Consider the following 17,922-nt stretch of genomic DNA (forward strand, 5'->3'; position numbering starts at 1 on the left):
ATTACAAACTGCTATTACTCCTAAACGAGTTTGAATTCCGTATCTGCGCCTTTTAAGATAACAAAGGAAAGTTTAAAGCACTGAATAAAAGTATTTTGGGATTTTTATAATTTTTTTAAGGAAGAGATCGCACTCGGTTTGCAAATTTTGTATTTTAATAAAAAATGGTGTATTGTCAAACTACTTACAAACAGGTATTATCAGGGTTGTGCTGGTCATTAATAAAATTCGACATCATACATTCCATTTTTAAAAAAGTTGGGCCTATACAAAAATAAGTAATCTTTAGACTACATTCATACAAATAATAAAATTTAACTTAGGTACTATTCCAATGACGTTTCCGAACTGATCTTTGTGTTCCTTTTTTTGTGAGAATGTCGTCTTCCACAAAATGTTTTTCGCATACATAATGGGATCTTTTAAGTACAAACTTGTCTCATGGAATTGCTTTCTGCCACAATTGCCTAACATTGTCATCATTGGGAACTCGGAATATTGCAACTTTCTCGTACGACTTTGCCTGATAATTTGTTTTGCACCCAGGTGCAACACAAAGGTTAGGCATTTTCACAATTAAAATAATATACGCTTATTCTCTTTACTAACAATCAATGCTCCTTGCTCACAATGAAGTTCCCGCCAATGCCAATGTGGAAACTATACTTCGTAACCTAATTGACCTAATTTATGAAATAATTCCCAAACTTATAAAAAATAAACACATCCAATTTAATACTGTATCGATATCTGGAGATTAATGCATTTTAAACATTAAAATGAAAATTTAAATGATTATTATGTTGAGTTGTTCATAACAACAAAGCTTAAAATACCACCGCAGAACAACCAGCGCTATACGTCAGATGGTGGAGCGGAGCGGAACTACGGAGACATTAGGTGTGCCACTTTTGCATGCTGGCCAGGTTGGGGAGTGTCCAGACCTCCCCTTCTTAGACCGTGAGTTCAACAGAGCATCATTCAAGCTCAAAAACAAACTGAAATAACACATTTTTTAAAAGTAACTAAACTTAAATTATACATACACACCAATGTTTAAACTGAAGTCAGATGTTGGCTAAAAAATAATGTATCTTACAATATCGCTATTTTTGTATTTTTTAATTTTTTTTTTTCTCTTTGTAAAGATGATATGTATGTATGTTTCAGTACTAAGTACTTTCAGTACTAAGTACAAAAACTTGAGGTCCCTGTAAGTACTTAGTACTGAGATTCCACTGTATATACATATATAGTAAATTAGAGAAAGAGGGAGAGAAAGAGGGAGAGAAAGAGAAAGTGAGAGAGATGCTTTGTACGAGTACCTACTTCAGACTACAGCAAGTAAGCTAAGTATTGTAACTATCATATATTTGTTGTAAGAGTAGGTAAATCATAGATAATAAAAGTTAAGCACATTTCTTCCCCCCCCTCCCCCCCAAACCAATGCACGTGTGCTTCCATAAAAGGCACTAAGGTTTGTCACCTTGTGACGAGAGGCGACCTTTTATCAGCCAGGGGCAAGAGGAAGAGGGGGGGGGGGGGGGGGAAGAGAGAGAGAGGAAAAAAAAAAGGGGGGGGGGGGGGTGAGAAATAACCCTGAGCTGTCAAATAAACATTGCTGGAACATTTACAACACAAGGGGGGTGACAGCAAGCATTCGTCCAGGTTTCCCTCAATACGTACTACATATCTAGCAAAAAATTGTGATAACATAAGATGTCAGGATAGACACATTCTTATTGCTTACATTTAGAATGATGTTTTTACCAGATCTATAGAAGTTCCTCATGATTTGAATGAAACCAATTAGGGCGGGTTCTGATTACAAATGACTGAATGCCATATTGCATACATAGGTATTTCTACTCTATCAAATGTTGAGTGCTGCCATTTTACAGACACATTTTAAGCCTTATCAGTATGCTGACAGTACTTATTTACTTTAACTAGTTATCTTCCCTGGACCAAGGTTGAGAGTGGGGGGTGAGAGGGATTAGTTAATAGCACCACTATAAATAGGGCATTTACTGTAATATGCTGTTAACAAAAATGTTGGAATCATCATCTTGAAAGATTTTTAATTTTTCCTGAAGTCTAAGTAAAAGATATATAGTTTTCAATTCGATTTAAGACATTTGAAGCTTTGCACACACCTATACATTAAAAGTACATAAGATATGTAATATATAAAAGTGGGTGGTCCAACTCTCAGAGAGGATAGCACGGAAACCAAGTTGACACAAAATTGAGATAGCAAAGACAAACACAGCAGCAAATAAAATAGTAAGTATGCATATAAATAAAGACAATACAAATGCAGCAGGCATTATACAATGTTTACGGAAATGCAATGTGTTCCAGTCAGTAGGCACACAGAGGTGTGTAGTTGTTTATTTCCTTTTACATTTTGTTTGGAAGATGACTCCCATCCTTCATAAAATAACATTTAATTTAAAAAGTGGAATTTAGGGCCAGACACAATGAACATAATTATTCCAGAAAAAAAAACCTAACAATTAGAATTTGAGGTTCAAATTAGTCAAAATACTACTCAATATAAATGTTAAGAGTGAAGTGAATTTTTTAATCAATGCTGCAAACCATGAAGCATTGTAATTTAGAGGTAAAGCATACCTACCCTTTAGGGAGCAGTATAGTAATAAGTTTTTAAAATAAGAAACTCGTACTTGCAGGCATTAATTACCTCTATCTTCATGTCAGTATCGACAGTGGAGCTGGATTCCTGGCTACTTTCCTCCCTGTGATTGACAAGCTGGAGAACTTCTGATCCATTCCTTACATCACAGACTGAACCATTCTGCAGGATAGGCAGCTGACCCATTGTCAGCGAGCCTGCAAGAAAAAAAAAGGTTTGCTCTTTTTTAGTAAGAATCATTAAATTTATTTTTAAATTTTAATCGATGCATGGATAGGAAGATGAGAGCAAGCAATGAAATGAAACACGTGTACATAAAAAAGGGTTGGGAAAAAGTTTTTTAAGGTTTAAACCACCTTATTTTATTACGCTAGTTACTTTGGTTTCCAGTATGTTCAAATGAAAGCCATACAACATCCTACTTTCTGCCACTCATGTTGAACCAGAAAACTTAACAACAAAGAACTGAAGTCCAGAAAATCTGCACACCTGACTAGGACTTTACCACAGAAAGGGCATTTCCCCAAATGAAGAGGATTCTCCACAGAAGTGTTTCCCACCGAATGGGGCTTTACAGTACAGTTGGTGATTTCCCACAGAATAGGTATTAACTATTTAAAAATTTTAATTTTAGAGGAATATTTAGCTGGATATAATTTACAACTTATTCAGATAATTTAAATGATATCTTGATTAGTATATAATTTTTTGTAACTATAAAGCAAAAGAAACATTAATGAGCAAAATTTTGGTGTTATTACTAAGTGAAATTAGACATTCCATCAAAAAATTTAAGATATTCAATTTAAAAATAATATATTTAAAAAACCAATTTTTTTTATAAAAATAAATTGATTGAATCTATTGTGCTTTAAATCAGCCAACCCTGACATAAAGACTACAATTATTTACTGACGCTTCCTCACACTTAAGGGATGGTTTGATGCTGCCTCCTCAATTTTTGTTGGTCATTCCAAAATGCTGGAATCACAATAGCGCAACTGACACGACACAACGGACGCTATGGGAACAAAATAAGTTTCTTACATTTCGCATTCACACATCTATGATGTCAACCTAACAAAATTTGCAAGCACAATATTACTGCAATGAGCATGAGAATTTGTTTTTGAATGTTGGTTAAACTGGTACATTAATAATACAATTATTATCTCTGGATTTTTAAGGTTTCTTTCAATAAATAAATTTGAGAAATCTTTTAAAAATATTCAGGTATAATGTTTTCTCTAAACAAATATTTAATTTTTTCTCAAACAGGTCTAGTTAAACAAATTTGGGAACATTGATGGCTGTAGTATGTAGGTTTGATATTTAATGGCTAGAATCATCCTTCTTTACTTGTTTGTTTCTATTTGTCACACAGTTAAAACACTGCATGCTCACAATTATGTGATATTTTGCTGTCACATCACACGTGTTGCATTGCATTTGACCTTCCATCAAATTTGCCATTCTATGCCTGTACTTGATGCAAAAATTCCTTTTAAATTCAACTTTTCCCAAATTAACACTTGCCTTCCTCCACTTACAAAACCAGATGTGGATTTACACTTTTACTCAGTGACCAGGGAGGAAGGGGGGGGGGGGGGGGGGAGAAGATATTTATAAAATTGTTCTCTCTTTCAGGAAATTCATTCAGAATTGTAATTAGTGCCTATGAAACAAAAAATTTAATTTATGTAGTTAGTTGATAAAATTTGAAGCGAAATAATTTTTTTTTATCAATAGCAAAGAAAATAATATATATCAGCCATCCAAGGACATGATTATCCTCGGTTGTACTGTCGATGTCAAGCGACCTTAGAATTATTTGCGAGATGTGATTTAATGTGAGCATTCTGAATGTTTTCGGCATCGTCAAAATTAACAGTTATTTTTCGAGTAGGGAAAATTCATTCCCGCTGTTGCTGAGGAAACCATGTGGAACTGTTGTGACATCATGTAATGGCGAACCTTGTGCGAAAATTCAAGGACAAAAAATTAAAAATATCCATAAATTAAATACAAATCTTTTCATCAAAATTACAAATCATCTAACTTTGCATCTGGACAGCTAATCTTAAAAAATTTGAACCTTTCTGAACAAGTTTTCTAAAGTGGCAGAAATTACTTTAAAGAGTTTCTTTAATGCAGATCAGTTTTGTCGTTTAGCCGGGTACAAATTGAGATGTAATAAGCAGCAGCCAATTTATGTTATGCTAGAATAATGTGCATTGGCGAAGGATGTAGAAAAACAAGCAGATGTATAAAAATAAAAAAAAAACTAGTTGGTGAAAGTCATTTTAATTAGAAGAATAATAAATTAAAGGTGACATCCAATGGTTGGGTTGGCCTCTACTCAGGTTAGTATGGCATGCTCATTTTGGTGACAGTAGTATGTGTTTCAATATGGTTCATCACCTTCGCCAAAGAAATCTGCTATTAAAATTTATTTATTTTTAATTTTGCAATAATTTTTAATTTTCGTGCCAGAGATGCCTGAACATGGCTTGGTGTGAAATATGGCATAAAGGGGTCAACCTGTCCAAAATGTGTATTAACCCCCTCCCCCTTTTTTTCTATTTCGACTCTATTCACAGGAACAACCACAGAGAGGGGTTTTTACTGTAATAAATTTAATCACCGCGACATTCAAAGAAGCTATAGTTCCACTTTGTAATACCACACATACTCAAGAGCATTTAACATGACCAAATGACAAATAGCAAACATGAGAAGAGGCACCCTTACTGCGAACATTGACGATGTTGATGGAGGCTTGGCTAGCAGCAACGACAGCTGGTTTCAGATCGGGTGGTTTATCGATCTCCTCTATGACGTGAATCAAACGGGTCTCTTCGGTCCCCATGTTGCTTACACCTGCACACAAGCAAATGTTTTATTTGAAATTAATGACATTTCTTGAATTTCAAACATTGCAAGATTATTTTTTATGATTTGAACTAATATTTGGTTGCATGATACCTATTTACATGATATAGCTTGCATTTCGGTGCTATATGGTGTATTAACTTTCATTTCTGTGTTATGCGGTGTTTTCACATGCTTTTCGGTGTTATTTAGGTTTTATCGCAATTCACCATATAATCTTGTCCCTACTAATGGCAGAAATTTTGCAATGGAAAAAAAGAGTAAATGCCATTAAAATGAACACTGCTAAGGATGAGACATGCTACAGAGAGCCATCCCAGTCAATGAACTTTCTCAGACAGACTCCAGTAAGTTAACTGTCACACAAAGAGGACTAAGATGACAGCACATCTTGAATTCCCAACCACTGGGTGCCAAAACAGTGCTCCTGAGTTTTGGATCGAACAAATTAACTCACCACAAGAGCTGAGTAGGAAACAAAGCAACGTACCTAAGGTGTACTCTCGGCGATGAACAATGTTGTTGACGTTGTTATCCACATATTCAGAAGTGCGCCGCCTGTATTCCGCCCTACCCCCGCCCCTCCCGGTCACATTCCATGATGGGTGTCCACTTGGATCGACTCTCGTGGGAGATGCCGGCACCACGAGGGAAGCTCGGTTCACCGGATCTTCTCTGATTGGGCGGAAGCTCATGGCAATGCCATCTGGAAACAAACACTTACATTAATATTATTTAGGCACTTCATACGTTTAATGTTAAAGTCATAATTAACATTTGGATTTGCCTTTATTTAATAACTAAAATCACCATCAAACTATTTCGTTATTTTTATTAGTTTATAAGTGAAAAAGTTAACATCTTAGGCAAGTGACAAAGTAAACATCAAGAGTAAAAACAAGGTTTAACAAATGAAGCATACTCTTTTCCATGATGGTGCCATATTTTGAACACTGGAAACTGACAGGAAAAAATGCTGAAGAATGATACATGCAGACAATTTTCAGGATGGTCACTCTGTTGACATAACCAAATTCCAGGTTTTTTTTTCACGATTTCTAAGGTTTTATAAGAAATTTGATAAAATGTTACTGTTAGTAAAAATCTGCGTAACATAGCTAATGATAGTGGATGCACAAGAGCTATCACAATAATCTGCACATTATGAATTTTGATTTAAGTACCTCCCTACTTGTCCATCCTATTTGTTTACTATTCAGTTATTCACTTAAAATCATTTTTAAACTGGCTCTTGAACAAATATCTAAAAAATAAATGTAATGGTAAAATTTTTTAAAATAGATATACATTATTTTCTTATAGTAGCCCTAAAAAACTTAATTATTAAGACACTTAATGAAAAAAGAAATACTGCACCATCGGCTAGTCTAGTTTATTCCACATTCAACATTATTTTTTGGTTTTATCCTGCCATAGAGGCTCCAGTTGTTCACCTCACAAATCAAAGTAATAGTTTTCGGTCCTGGCTTCTGTTTATTATTACAGTGCCTATTAAAAACGTCAGAGAAAAAAATTGAGTAGCGAATTTATTCCCCTTTGACTAATCATGGAAAGTAAGTTTATTTAAAAACGTGGAGTATACAAGAGCACACCAAAACAAATTAAATTAATAAGTCATGCAACAAACCTTTCTTCAACTTTAAAAAGAAAAACAAAATCTGTGACCATAATGCGAGCTTGAACTAACGCATAACTATCGTCGTAGTACACACTTTCCACGAAAAGAGTGTGGGCCATCAAATGTGGTTAACTCGGCACTCGACAGAGAGCGCTCGCGTTGCATGCAATCGGCGAGATACCAATATCGATATTCAACTACGTGTGTGTGCTCTATAAGGGAAGCAACATAACCAAACATGAATGATGCCAACTAGCGCTGGCTACAATTTTTAAGTGGTACACCACGGTGATGCAGACGAACAGATAAAGGTTATAAATAGGGGTGTGCGGGAATAGGTTTTTGTACTGCGAAAAATTTTCGGGAAAAATATTTTATTCCCGCGGGAAACAGGACGGGATCGGGAAAAATTAAAAAAAAAAGGAGCAAATTTTTAATTCTAATATGAGAAGATGGCCATTTAAACGTTTCTTGCAAAGTTAGTTGTTTTTTTGCTGCTATTTCTTTTGTCTGCTTCACTTGCCCTTTTTTCAGCGGCGACTTCATATTTTTTTAGCATCCTCAAATTCTTTTTTTATAGAGGGATGTTTATTGAGATGTCTTAGTAATCCAGACGTGCTACCATGCTCGCATCTCTAAATTTTCCACACGAGACACACTTTGCCAGGGATTTACTGTCTGTCAGACGATCAAAATACTTCCAAACACCTTTAGGTTTACAAGTAACAGGCTGATAGGTTACGTACGACCTCCAATATTTGTAGACTGCTAGTTTGTTTTAATATACAACGGCATCGAAAATAGGAACAGATACTTTTCACAAGCCTTAATAACGTAACGTCAGCCGACAAAGCCAGACAAACTAAACAACTTTTTTTTTTCTCCAAAGCAAAATCATAGATGTTTAGATACTCATGAGCAGTGGTGTAAAACTACGTGATTTCATATTTTTCAAAGTGCCAATACAGTTCTCTACATCGCCACTGCTATCAAGTAATGAGAACGGTTACGCTTCATTATGTTATGCAAGTCTAGTATTTCTTTATCTTTGGCGAAAAGGTTGGATTGTGCATGTGTTTTGTTTGTGTCTAAAGAGACAGTGGTTTTAGGTTAAGTATTCGATGGTGACGGCAATAACGTTATATAACTGACTATTCACGTATCTTGAAAATTTGTACCCTTGAAGAAATACATTTATGAACGCCTACAATATTTAAGGTACTCCATGTACGTTTTTTATATTCCAATTAGATATGTGTAAACGATTATCATAATTCACTGCACACCACAGCTGTCGCTACGATCGGCATACGTTTAAAAGATGTTTTGCGTTTAAATAGTACGGAAACCCTTCAAAAATGTACGAATCCATAACAAATACAGTAGAACCCGTTTATAGTGAACCCGCCTATAATGAATTCCCGTTTATTGTGAATTTCCGTCTCAGTCCCGGCAAAATGATTTGAGGTTATGTATTAATTTATTGGATATAGCGCACAACTTTTGTCAATGTTGATACGTTTTCCCGTGTACCACGAACAAATTTTGCCGACATAATGCACATTTATCTCAAATATTTTCATATAATTAAAACTTTTTTCACATAACGTCTCTTCTGGATCACATTGAAGTTTTTCTCCGCAATACGCTACTCGATTGTCCACTGTTCATATTATAAACAAGTCGTATTCGAGTGGCCTCGGTAGGCTACGTGTAGCCAAAAATGGTGATCAGTTTGGTGAAAATAAAAAATAGTTTTCCCTGCATAGTTAAAGAATGGGCGAACGCATGTACATTTATTGTTTTGTCAAAATTATAAATAAATTACCGCCACACAAATACATATGTACATTATAGCAGCAAATTCAATATTTTTACGTCTCATTTTTATCGTTCACGTTTCGGACATTTTGATCGGGTAAGGTTCGTAAGACTACCACTAGATAGAATTCTTCGGACAAAATTTTTCCATTGAAAGTGAGAAAATTTCGTTCCAGCTTTAGCAACTGCGATACTAAATGATACGTTGTAATCTTTGATGCACCAGACTCGTTATTTTTCGTTTATTTACTTTTGACGGTAAAAAGAATTACGTGTTATTAAGCTGCAAATGTGCTTCAAACGTACATACAAACGTACATAAAAAAAGGTGAAAACGCGGTAAAAAACGTAAGGCATTATCTGTGCGAAATAAACTGGACATTATTGAAAAGGGAGACTCCAACCCCACTGTCCCGCACGTGTTAATAGCAAAGGAACTGGGAATTGCAACATCCACATTAAGTACAATATTAAACAAGCTGAACAATCTTCTTTCTCAAGCTGCGATAACGTCACAGAGTATTAAATGCCCGAAAAAAGGATAATACGCAGATTTCCAAGAACCATTAGGTAATAGAAAGTGTAGTTCATTAAATATATTATCTGCATTTGCTCATAAAACTGTTGCTTTGAGTATTTTAATTCGTTCTTTTCATGGCTTAGGCCTATGTGTAGTTAAGATTTTGCTTTTGAGTATGTATTGCCAATATAAAAGTTTTCCCAGATATAAAGTTTCCCCTCTATAGTGAACATATAAACTACTCCCTTCAGATTCGTTATAACAGGGTTCTACTGTATTGTTGTAAAAACAGTTTGAAATGATAGAAAACATTTTCACATCATTCGTAAACATTTGTAAATTTTTAAACAATTTCCCGAAAAATTCGGGAGTAATAAAATTCCCGCCCGGCATTTCGGGAAGCCTATTTTCCAGACTTTTTTCCCGAAGCGTCAAGATCCCGCACACCCCTAGTTATAAAGTTTAAACACGTCTTAAAAAATTTACATATCAGACAACTTCATTTTTCCATTAATTAAATAAGTAAGTGGTAATGTCCGAATAAATATTAGATTTCTACTTTAAAATACATTGTTTTATACGGAAAAAATACCTACACAATGCGTTCGGAATCCTACACAATGCGGGACTTAGAACATCATGCAACGTTTACACGAGAGGTATTTTTATCAAAATTTTGACGCCCCAAAATATCGGTGCGACGATTATGCGCATGCGAGGATTATGCAATAAAACAGGGTATGTTTGTCATCAGACCCAGCCTTAAAAGTTTGATTTTGTTTACTGCTGAAATATATTTTCAAGGGCTCGGATACTTTGAGAATTACTGCCCTACTTCCTACATAATTTTCCACTTACTCATTTTTTAAACTTACTATTTATAACAATACATATTACAGTAGAACCCTGTTATAATGTTTTTCAAAGGAGCACAAGAAAAAAACATTATAAGCAGAAAATCGTTATAAGCAGGAAATCTCAATTTAGCACTTAACAATGTTCGAGCTTTGTACCAATGGACTCACCAAGCTATGTAAACAACTTTATGTTAAAACCAAAAATAGTATACTTGATACATGAATTTTCTGAAACAAGCCAACAATTTTTCAACTTCGTCTTGTTCCCTAGTTAAATTTTGTTTGTCTTTAAAGATACACTGCCACATTTTTTTGTAAAATTATCTCACGATTCATGATGACAACATTAAGAGTGAGAACGTCTACTCCTTTGCCACCTGAAAATGTTTAATTTTGGGATTCCTAAGTATGAATGAAAAAAAAATAATATTATTTGTAAGCAATAGAAAACACTTTTAGTTATACCTTCGCTCAATGGTTGGTAACTTAAATATCGTAGGACTATGTACGTGCATCTGAATACCCACTGGAATGGCAAGGAAGAGAAGAGTTGACTAAGGGTGCCAACTGACACGTAACTATGAACATTGTGTACCTTCAGTATATTGCATATAATTTAGGGATGGGTCGATTCGATTCTCCGATTCCTCGATACCACCGATTATTAAAAAATTTGGGTACTCAGTATCGGGTACTAAAAAAGGGCAAGGTAGGTTAGGAATCGGTTAAGTTAAGAAAATACAGTAGTAATATATTTTCGTCTGAACTTTACTTACTTATTTTAATATATCTTACCTGCCGTATGCGCATAAAATTCCTAATAATGCTCATTATGATTAAATATTAATTTTATACGAATAAAAATAAATAAAAACAATGTTACCGGGCATGTTTAACCTCTAATTAAAACTCCACAATCGAAGAACATTATTCCTCACTCATGTATTAGACGTAAATAAATTGTAAAAAGAGTTATTAATTTTATTTGCAGTTAAGAAAAGTCCATTGTTTTTTGTGAAGAAAGTGACGGTTATGAAACGAGATCACATCACGTGTCGTCACCATTTTAGTTGTGAGCCATTCAAGGATGATGGCCTCCACAAAATCTCTGGTGGCCATAAAATATAAAGTCAAGTCGAAACGTATCGATTCGTTGCGTACGGGACAAATTGTATAATGAAAGCAACAATCGATAATAAAGAATTATTTGGCCATACTGCCAACAGAGGCTCGTGTTTATTTCTTGCAAAGGAAAACCGTAATAATTACTAGAAAAACACTTGAAAATAGTTTTAGCAAAACAATATTTGTGCCAAATAAATAGCATAAATGCGAAACAATTCACAGTAACCTGGCTAGTCGTGCTATTGAGGTTACTGTGAATTGTTTCGCATTTATGCTATTTATTTGGCACAAATATTGTTTTGCTAAAACTATTTTCAAGTGTTTTGCTAGTTTGTTAGTAAAAAAATGTTCGCCGACTGTCGTTTCAAATTACGATGCGAATGGTCTGATATTGTATCAACATGTCTAAAGTTTGGGAACATTTTCGCATCAATAGTGAAAATGACAAATATGCAATTTGTAATAATGGTAGTGCGCAAATTTCACGGAGCGGTACTTATAAATCTACAACCAATTTAATGAAGCATTTGAAATCCCGGCACACATTACTACCAGAAAAAATAGTCTTTGAAGAAAAACAAACTTTTGTTTACAGCACTGTCACCAACTAAGTCACAAGGTACCACAGAAAAAAGTAGTGCTACCTTTGAACCCATTTTGAACAAAGATGTTATGTTATCGGCGTTATCGCCTGTTAAAGAACCTTGTCTAAATGTTGAACTTCATTGTGCACAGCCTAGTACTTACTAGCAAACAAACTTTATGTGAAAATGCTTCTTCACTGGTAATTGAAAAAAAAAAAAACCCTCAACATTTAATCCTAAGTCTATAATTATCCTTTATACATGTTATTATCATTATGTAATGCATTCAATTCTTAAGTAGTTTTAATTATGTGACCAGAATTACCAGGAATCGAAAACTGGAATGACTCGGAATCGAGAATCGAAATTTAGGAATCGGTACTGGTATCGGAATCGATAAAAATGTGTACTCAACCCATCCCTAATATAATTGTATTTTAACAAACTTCATGTATTTTATGGCAGTGATTGTAAACATAAACATACATAAAGGAAACTTTTTATCGTAAGTGTTGGAATAATTTGGTTTTAAAACATTTTTTCCCCATTTTTTGAATGTTAGCAAACATTATAAGCAGGAAATTACACTATTTATGAACGTTATATGCAGGAAATAAATACATTGTCCTTATGGGGGAAATATTGGGACTTTAAAAATATGACATTATAAGCAGGAAAACATTATATGCAGGAACATTATAACAGGGTTCTACTGTAATATATGTAGGTAGGTAATTAGAGGTAAGTTAGCCATTGAAAATTATTTTTGTGATCAGAAAGTTGAAGACATAAGAGCTAATAATCTAGAAGACAATTTTATAATGCAGGAAAAGTTTTCAGACACAAACATTGTTGCTAGTCAGCAAAATGTTCGTTCACAACATGTGGCCAAAAGCTTCAACATAATTTTCCAAGTACGGACGTACGTGCACTTGACGGAGGGGTGACCTCCCCTCCCTCTGGCTCTCCCCTCACTTCTGCTTCAACCTCGGACCTGGCGGTGTCATCGGAACGAGCCACGCTACCGGTGTCGTCAGTGTCCACTTCCGTCAAGCGTTCCGAATCCGAGGCAAGAACGTCGGTGCTCCACGCCTCGGAGGCTGTCTCCGAAACATCTAGCAGCTGAAACACACCCCGAAAATGATTCAAACTTGAGCCAATATAAGTTTAAGTTTTAATCTAACCCCGGTCGCATTGGGAGAATTGGTAGGGGGGGGCGGGGGCGGAGGAGGAAGTGTATGTTCTAATCGCATGACCACTGTGCCTTTTACTGTTGAAAAAAGTAATAGTGTTTCATTTTAAATATAGTTTAAGTACGGTGATTTAAACTCTTGTTTTAGTGAGTTCGGAGATATATTACCTTGATGAAAACATAAGGTATCTTTTTTTTTTTACCTTTCCATTTTATGAGTTAGCCTACCTATTTTAAAATTTGTGAAACACACACGTTTGCTTTTAACTTTAATTTATATTTTGTCATCTCTGACATTTCCACTTCCAGTTAATTTTATTACATGCACAGAATGATTAAGATTAAGCTTCCTCTTTATCAATTCCACTCAGACACCTAAAATATTTAATTATTTTTGAAATAATTGCATCTTAATTTGAAATGTATAATACTGGTATAATTTTTATGATCGTACGTGAGAGTAGATTAATAGTTATGCTTAATACTAATAAATATAATTTCCCAAAAAAAATTCACCCTCCCACTTGATTAACTTTTCTCCCTCTTTTGAAGATATTCTTTCTCAGTTCTACATTATTCACCCTTGGTTTATTACCTCCCGCGTGATTTGCTTCGGAGAGTAGATTTTTATTACTAAACCAAATTTATGCAACATGAGAACACTTAAATCTGCTTGTTACTGAGTTAGATGTTTACACATCACTGGCAAGTTTTTAAAACACTCACTAACAATTTCTATTTTTTATTTATTTACAATATTTGAAAATTGTATCTTACCTTACAACATTAACCATTATCCAATTATAGCCAGCCGAAATGAAAGCAATTGAGAGCCAATCGTCAACACTCAATAAATATCTTCTACTCTCGTAGTAATTTTTTGTAAAGTTTTCAAGGTTTTTAGTTCTAGGTGATGTGTGCTGTAAAAACCACTGCTTCTATTATAACTTAGCAAAAAACTAAACAGCTATCTATTGAAGTTCAACTTATAGTTTGAAAAATAGGATAAAAGTATATTTTAAAAAAATAAGCTTCATTGTTATAAGAACTAAAAAATAAAAAAATAATCTTTATAATTAAGTAACTTGTTCAACAGCGACAGAATGAACGATGAATCTGCATAAAATATTTTTTTTAAAGCTTAAAATAAGAATCAAGTAATAAACAAAGCATTGTTTTGTTGTCTTAAATTTTCTATCATTAATGTATATTCATTAGGATAGTTATTATGAAAATGAAAAATGAGAGCAATGCACGTTTGATATAAGTTGTTTAAATTTTCTACCCCTAATGTCTAGTCTTTTAGAAAGGAGTCATTATGAAAATGAAAGAAGAGAGCACCCATAATTTTATTTCATTGAAATTAATTTTTTTGTTTATTACTGGATTCTTATTTTAAGCTTATTAAAAAAAATTACTTAATACAAAGTTGTAGTTCATTCTATTGCTGTTGAATAAATTACTTAAAATTAAATTTTTTTTTTTTTTTACTATTTAGATCATGAAACAATGAATACATGTTTTTTTTATTTAAAGATTTTTTTTTAGTTCATACTGAATTATATTTTTTTAGCAATTCCTAAAAATGCACTACAAAATCAATTTTCAATGTCCCAAAAATTTGGGGGATAATTGACCCCCACACCACAAGGGGGTCCGATGGTGCCTGAAGGTCTAAGCAAGTCAAAATCAACATACTTCAATTTTCCCAGACTTTAAAAAAATCAGGGGCAAATGACATCTGAGGGGAGGGGGTTGGTTTTAGGTCCCTGAATGGCTTGGAAACACTACAAATTAAAAAAGAGATTATTTTTTAAACTTTATGACATCTACTCCCCCCCCCCCCCCCCCGCCAAATTACAAACCACCCTGAGGGGGGCAGTCGACTTTGGGAAAATTTCCCACCATGCCCCGGCCTCATGAATACAACAAAAGCATGGCTATTGCACATAGCTCTAAAGAAGTGGTTTTTTGCTCTTAGCTCCAAAGTAGCAGTTTTCTGCCCCTATGATCCTCCCACCTCCTCTCTTCAGAATACAGTATAGTCATAAAATTATTGTATTGTCAACCGGATTACATATACTTGCAAAGTTTTTAATTGATACAACAATCATAAGTAGATTAAAATTGACTTTAGAGATTTGATTACATAGTTACAATAGAGGTTAATAAAAGTGTGTTAAAAAGATATTGTCTCATTCATAATTCTTTATAGAACCTAAAATATCTTTGATGCCATTTTTTGTTTAAACAGAACCTAATCTTTCATTTCTTTCAAACTACTCTTATGGTCTCGAGATAAAATATGCAAGATTTTTTAAGTCTAATCATAAGCTTTTAAACACAAAACATTTCATAAAAATTGGTCCAGTATTTTTTGCATGCTGCTAGAGCAAAGACGTCATGGACGCACAAAGCGATAACGTGTTTCAAATTCCAGGCAAAGCCATCTATTGAGGAAATTCAAAACTGAACTGTTATAAGAACTGTTAGTTCGGTAGCTGCTGCAAGCTTCACTAAGTGGACGGGTCTCCCCAAGGAGGATAGTAATTATCTATGCAAAAATGTGGTTTTTATGTAATAACTCCGGTTCCCGTCATCGTAACATGGTAAAATATACACCAGTTTTTAAGCCAATAAATAAGCTTTTAAACACAAAATGTTTCATCAAAATCGGTCCAGTAGTTTTTGTGTAATGCTCGAAGAAACAAACTGACAGACAGATACAGTTTAATATACAGTCAAACTTCTCTGAAACGACCTCTCACGGTTCCCAGAAATAGGGTCGTAATAAAGGGGGGGGTCGTAATAGATGTTTTCCGAAATTTTAAGTTGATTCCCCCCCGGTCGTACAATGGCAGGATGCTGTCACTCACAATGCTAGACGGCTTTGCTTTAAACCCACTTCAACCTTCATGACAAGTTCGTCGCTCTACAGGCCACCTCTAAAGAAAATAAATCAAAAGACAGTTTATTTTTACTGGTTAGTTTACATGTACGTTTTCTGCTTGCCGTAGTTAAATACACTAGAACCCCGATGTCACGAACCCCGGATTTAACGCAGCAGTGATTTTACGAATACATTCTCGGGAACCGCCAAAAAATTGGACATTTTGACCAAAATGTGAAAATCAGAAAAAAATTAAAAAAAAAAAAAAAACGAAATGAAATGAAAGATCATTAAAATCTGTTAATTTTAACACAGCGTATTTTTGTGTCGGCTTTAATACTTCCAATAATGTTCATGTAAGAATAACAAAAAAATAATGGGACTTTTCCTTTAAAAATATGGCAGCTGTAGGTTCTGCAACGCGAGTGGGCGCACACGAAGCTCGGCTGGCTGGCGGCAGAGGCTTAAGAGGCCTATACAGACAGTCTTCAGGGCGTGATTGTAGGGCCTTTTGTTAAGAAGAATTTGCAGCTTCCCATTACAGATAACACTGTCATTTTTTTTGCGTGTATAGGGAAAGGATGAATGGGTCGATCTATGATTTTTATAATGCTTTTAAAAATTCGTAACATAGGTAAAAATATTTCCGAATGTGTGGTTTTACGCAGCTGTTTTATGTATCGTGTGTAATGCATACAAAAAAAGTATAAACACACAACAATAGAGTATTAATCGTTGATTAAAATGGTGTAAAAAAATACATAGGTCACCGCTGAAAAACTCCCAGAATTCTTCTACGACGAAATGCATTTCCGCACATTTATTCTGCCGGGAAGTGTCTCCCTCGCGCGGCGTATTCTTCAGCCGGCGACTGGAGCCGAGGAGTGGGGCGAGCGCCTGCTGTGTAGGCAGTGGAGGGGAAGTTCGTCTGACGGCTGCTCGGTCGCCTTATCAGCGCGTCGGGGTATCGGATATCGTGATAAGCACATGTGTTCGCAGGAATAGTGTCTACCGCTGAGGCCGCCTGGTCGGGAAGGGTCATTCCATGCCAAATCAACCAGAAAATAATAATTTTTGGCATCACCATCTCAGAATTAAAAAAAAACTCGGCAAATTAGCAGTAGGTGTGCAGAAAAGTGCATTAGCAAAGGCACAGCCCCTGTGAATAATACTTTTTATACAGCAGGGTTGCCAACTTGTGGAAAAAGTGGAATTTTTGCTGCGCGAGGTCCAATAAAAATATTTGTAACTTCATTTGTAGTTGAGTGAGAACCTTGATGTAGGGCTCAATAGAAAGCTAGAAAAGTGTACTTTGAGATAAAAATAAGTTTTACGAATTTTAAAAGAAATTTGTTTCAAGGTCATGTTCATGTAACCTGTGACCTTGAAATTTTTGAAAAGTATATTTTTGAAAAATGTGAAAAAATTATATGTTATGAAGTGCGATATTGGTCTAAGTGACATAACTTTCATTTTGGGATGGATCTGGGATCAAACACTAGAACATTGTGAATTAGGCCATGTTCACTAAAACTACTCTAGTAAGGCATTAACACAGTTCCACTTTTTCCACAAATTGGCAACCCTGCTGTATAAAAAGTATTATTCACAGGGGGCTGTAACTTTGAGAATTCACTTTCCTGCACCTGTACTGTTAAAGCCCTAAGTTTCATTGAATTTGGTGATGGTGATGTCAACAGGTGTGTGAAATGGCATGGAATGACCCGGAAGTAATAAATTCTA

The 17,922-nt window shown here is 34.8% G+C and overlaps 1 protein-coding gene across 2 annotated transcripts in view; it reads right to left on the reverse strand.

The window, feature by feature from the left end:
* LOC134536130 (GTPase-activating protein and VPS9 domain-containing protein 1) overlaps nucleotides 1-17,922 on the reverse strand; it is a 173,520-nt gene that overhangs the window by 64,935 nt on the left and 90,663 nt on the right. The window contains exons 15-18 of one of the 2 annotated variants that reach the window (XM_063375719.1): nucleotides 13,024-13,219; nucleotides 6,042-6,257; nucleotides 5,411-5,539; nucleotides 2,708-2,856 (exon numbers count right to left, since the gene is read on the reverse strand). In XM_063375719.1, coding sequence (XP_063231789.1) covers nucleotides 2,708-2,856; nucleotides 5,411-5,539; nucleotides 6,042-6,257; nucleotides 13,024-13,219 — 690 coding nt within the window. The remainder of the gene's footprint in view (nucleotides 1-2,707; nucleotides 2,857-5,410; nucleotides 5,540-6,041; nucleotides 6,258-13,023; nucleotides 13,220-17,922) is intronic. The other variant, XM_063375727.1, reaches the window with a different exon arrangement.

Source organism: Bacillus rossius, chromosome 1 (assembly GCF_032445375.1).
Source record: "Bacillus rossius redtenbacheri isolate Brsri chromosome 1, Brsri_v3, whole genome shotgun sequence".
Taxonomy (NCBI): domain Eukaryota; kingdom Metazoa; phylum Arthropoda; class Insecta; order Phasmatodea; family Bacillidae; genus Bacillus; species Bacillus rossius.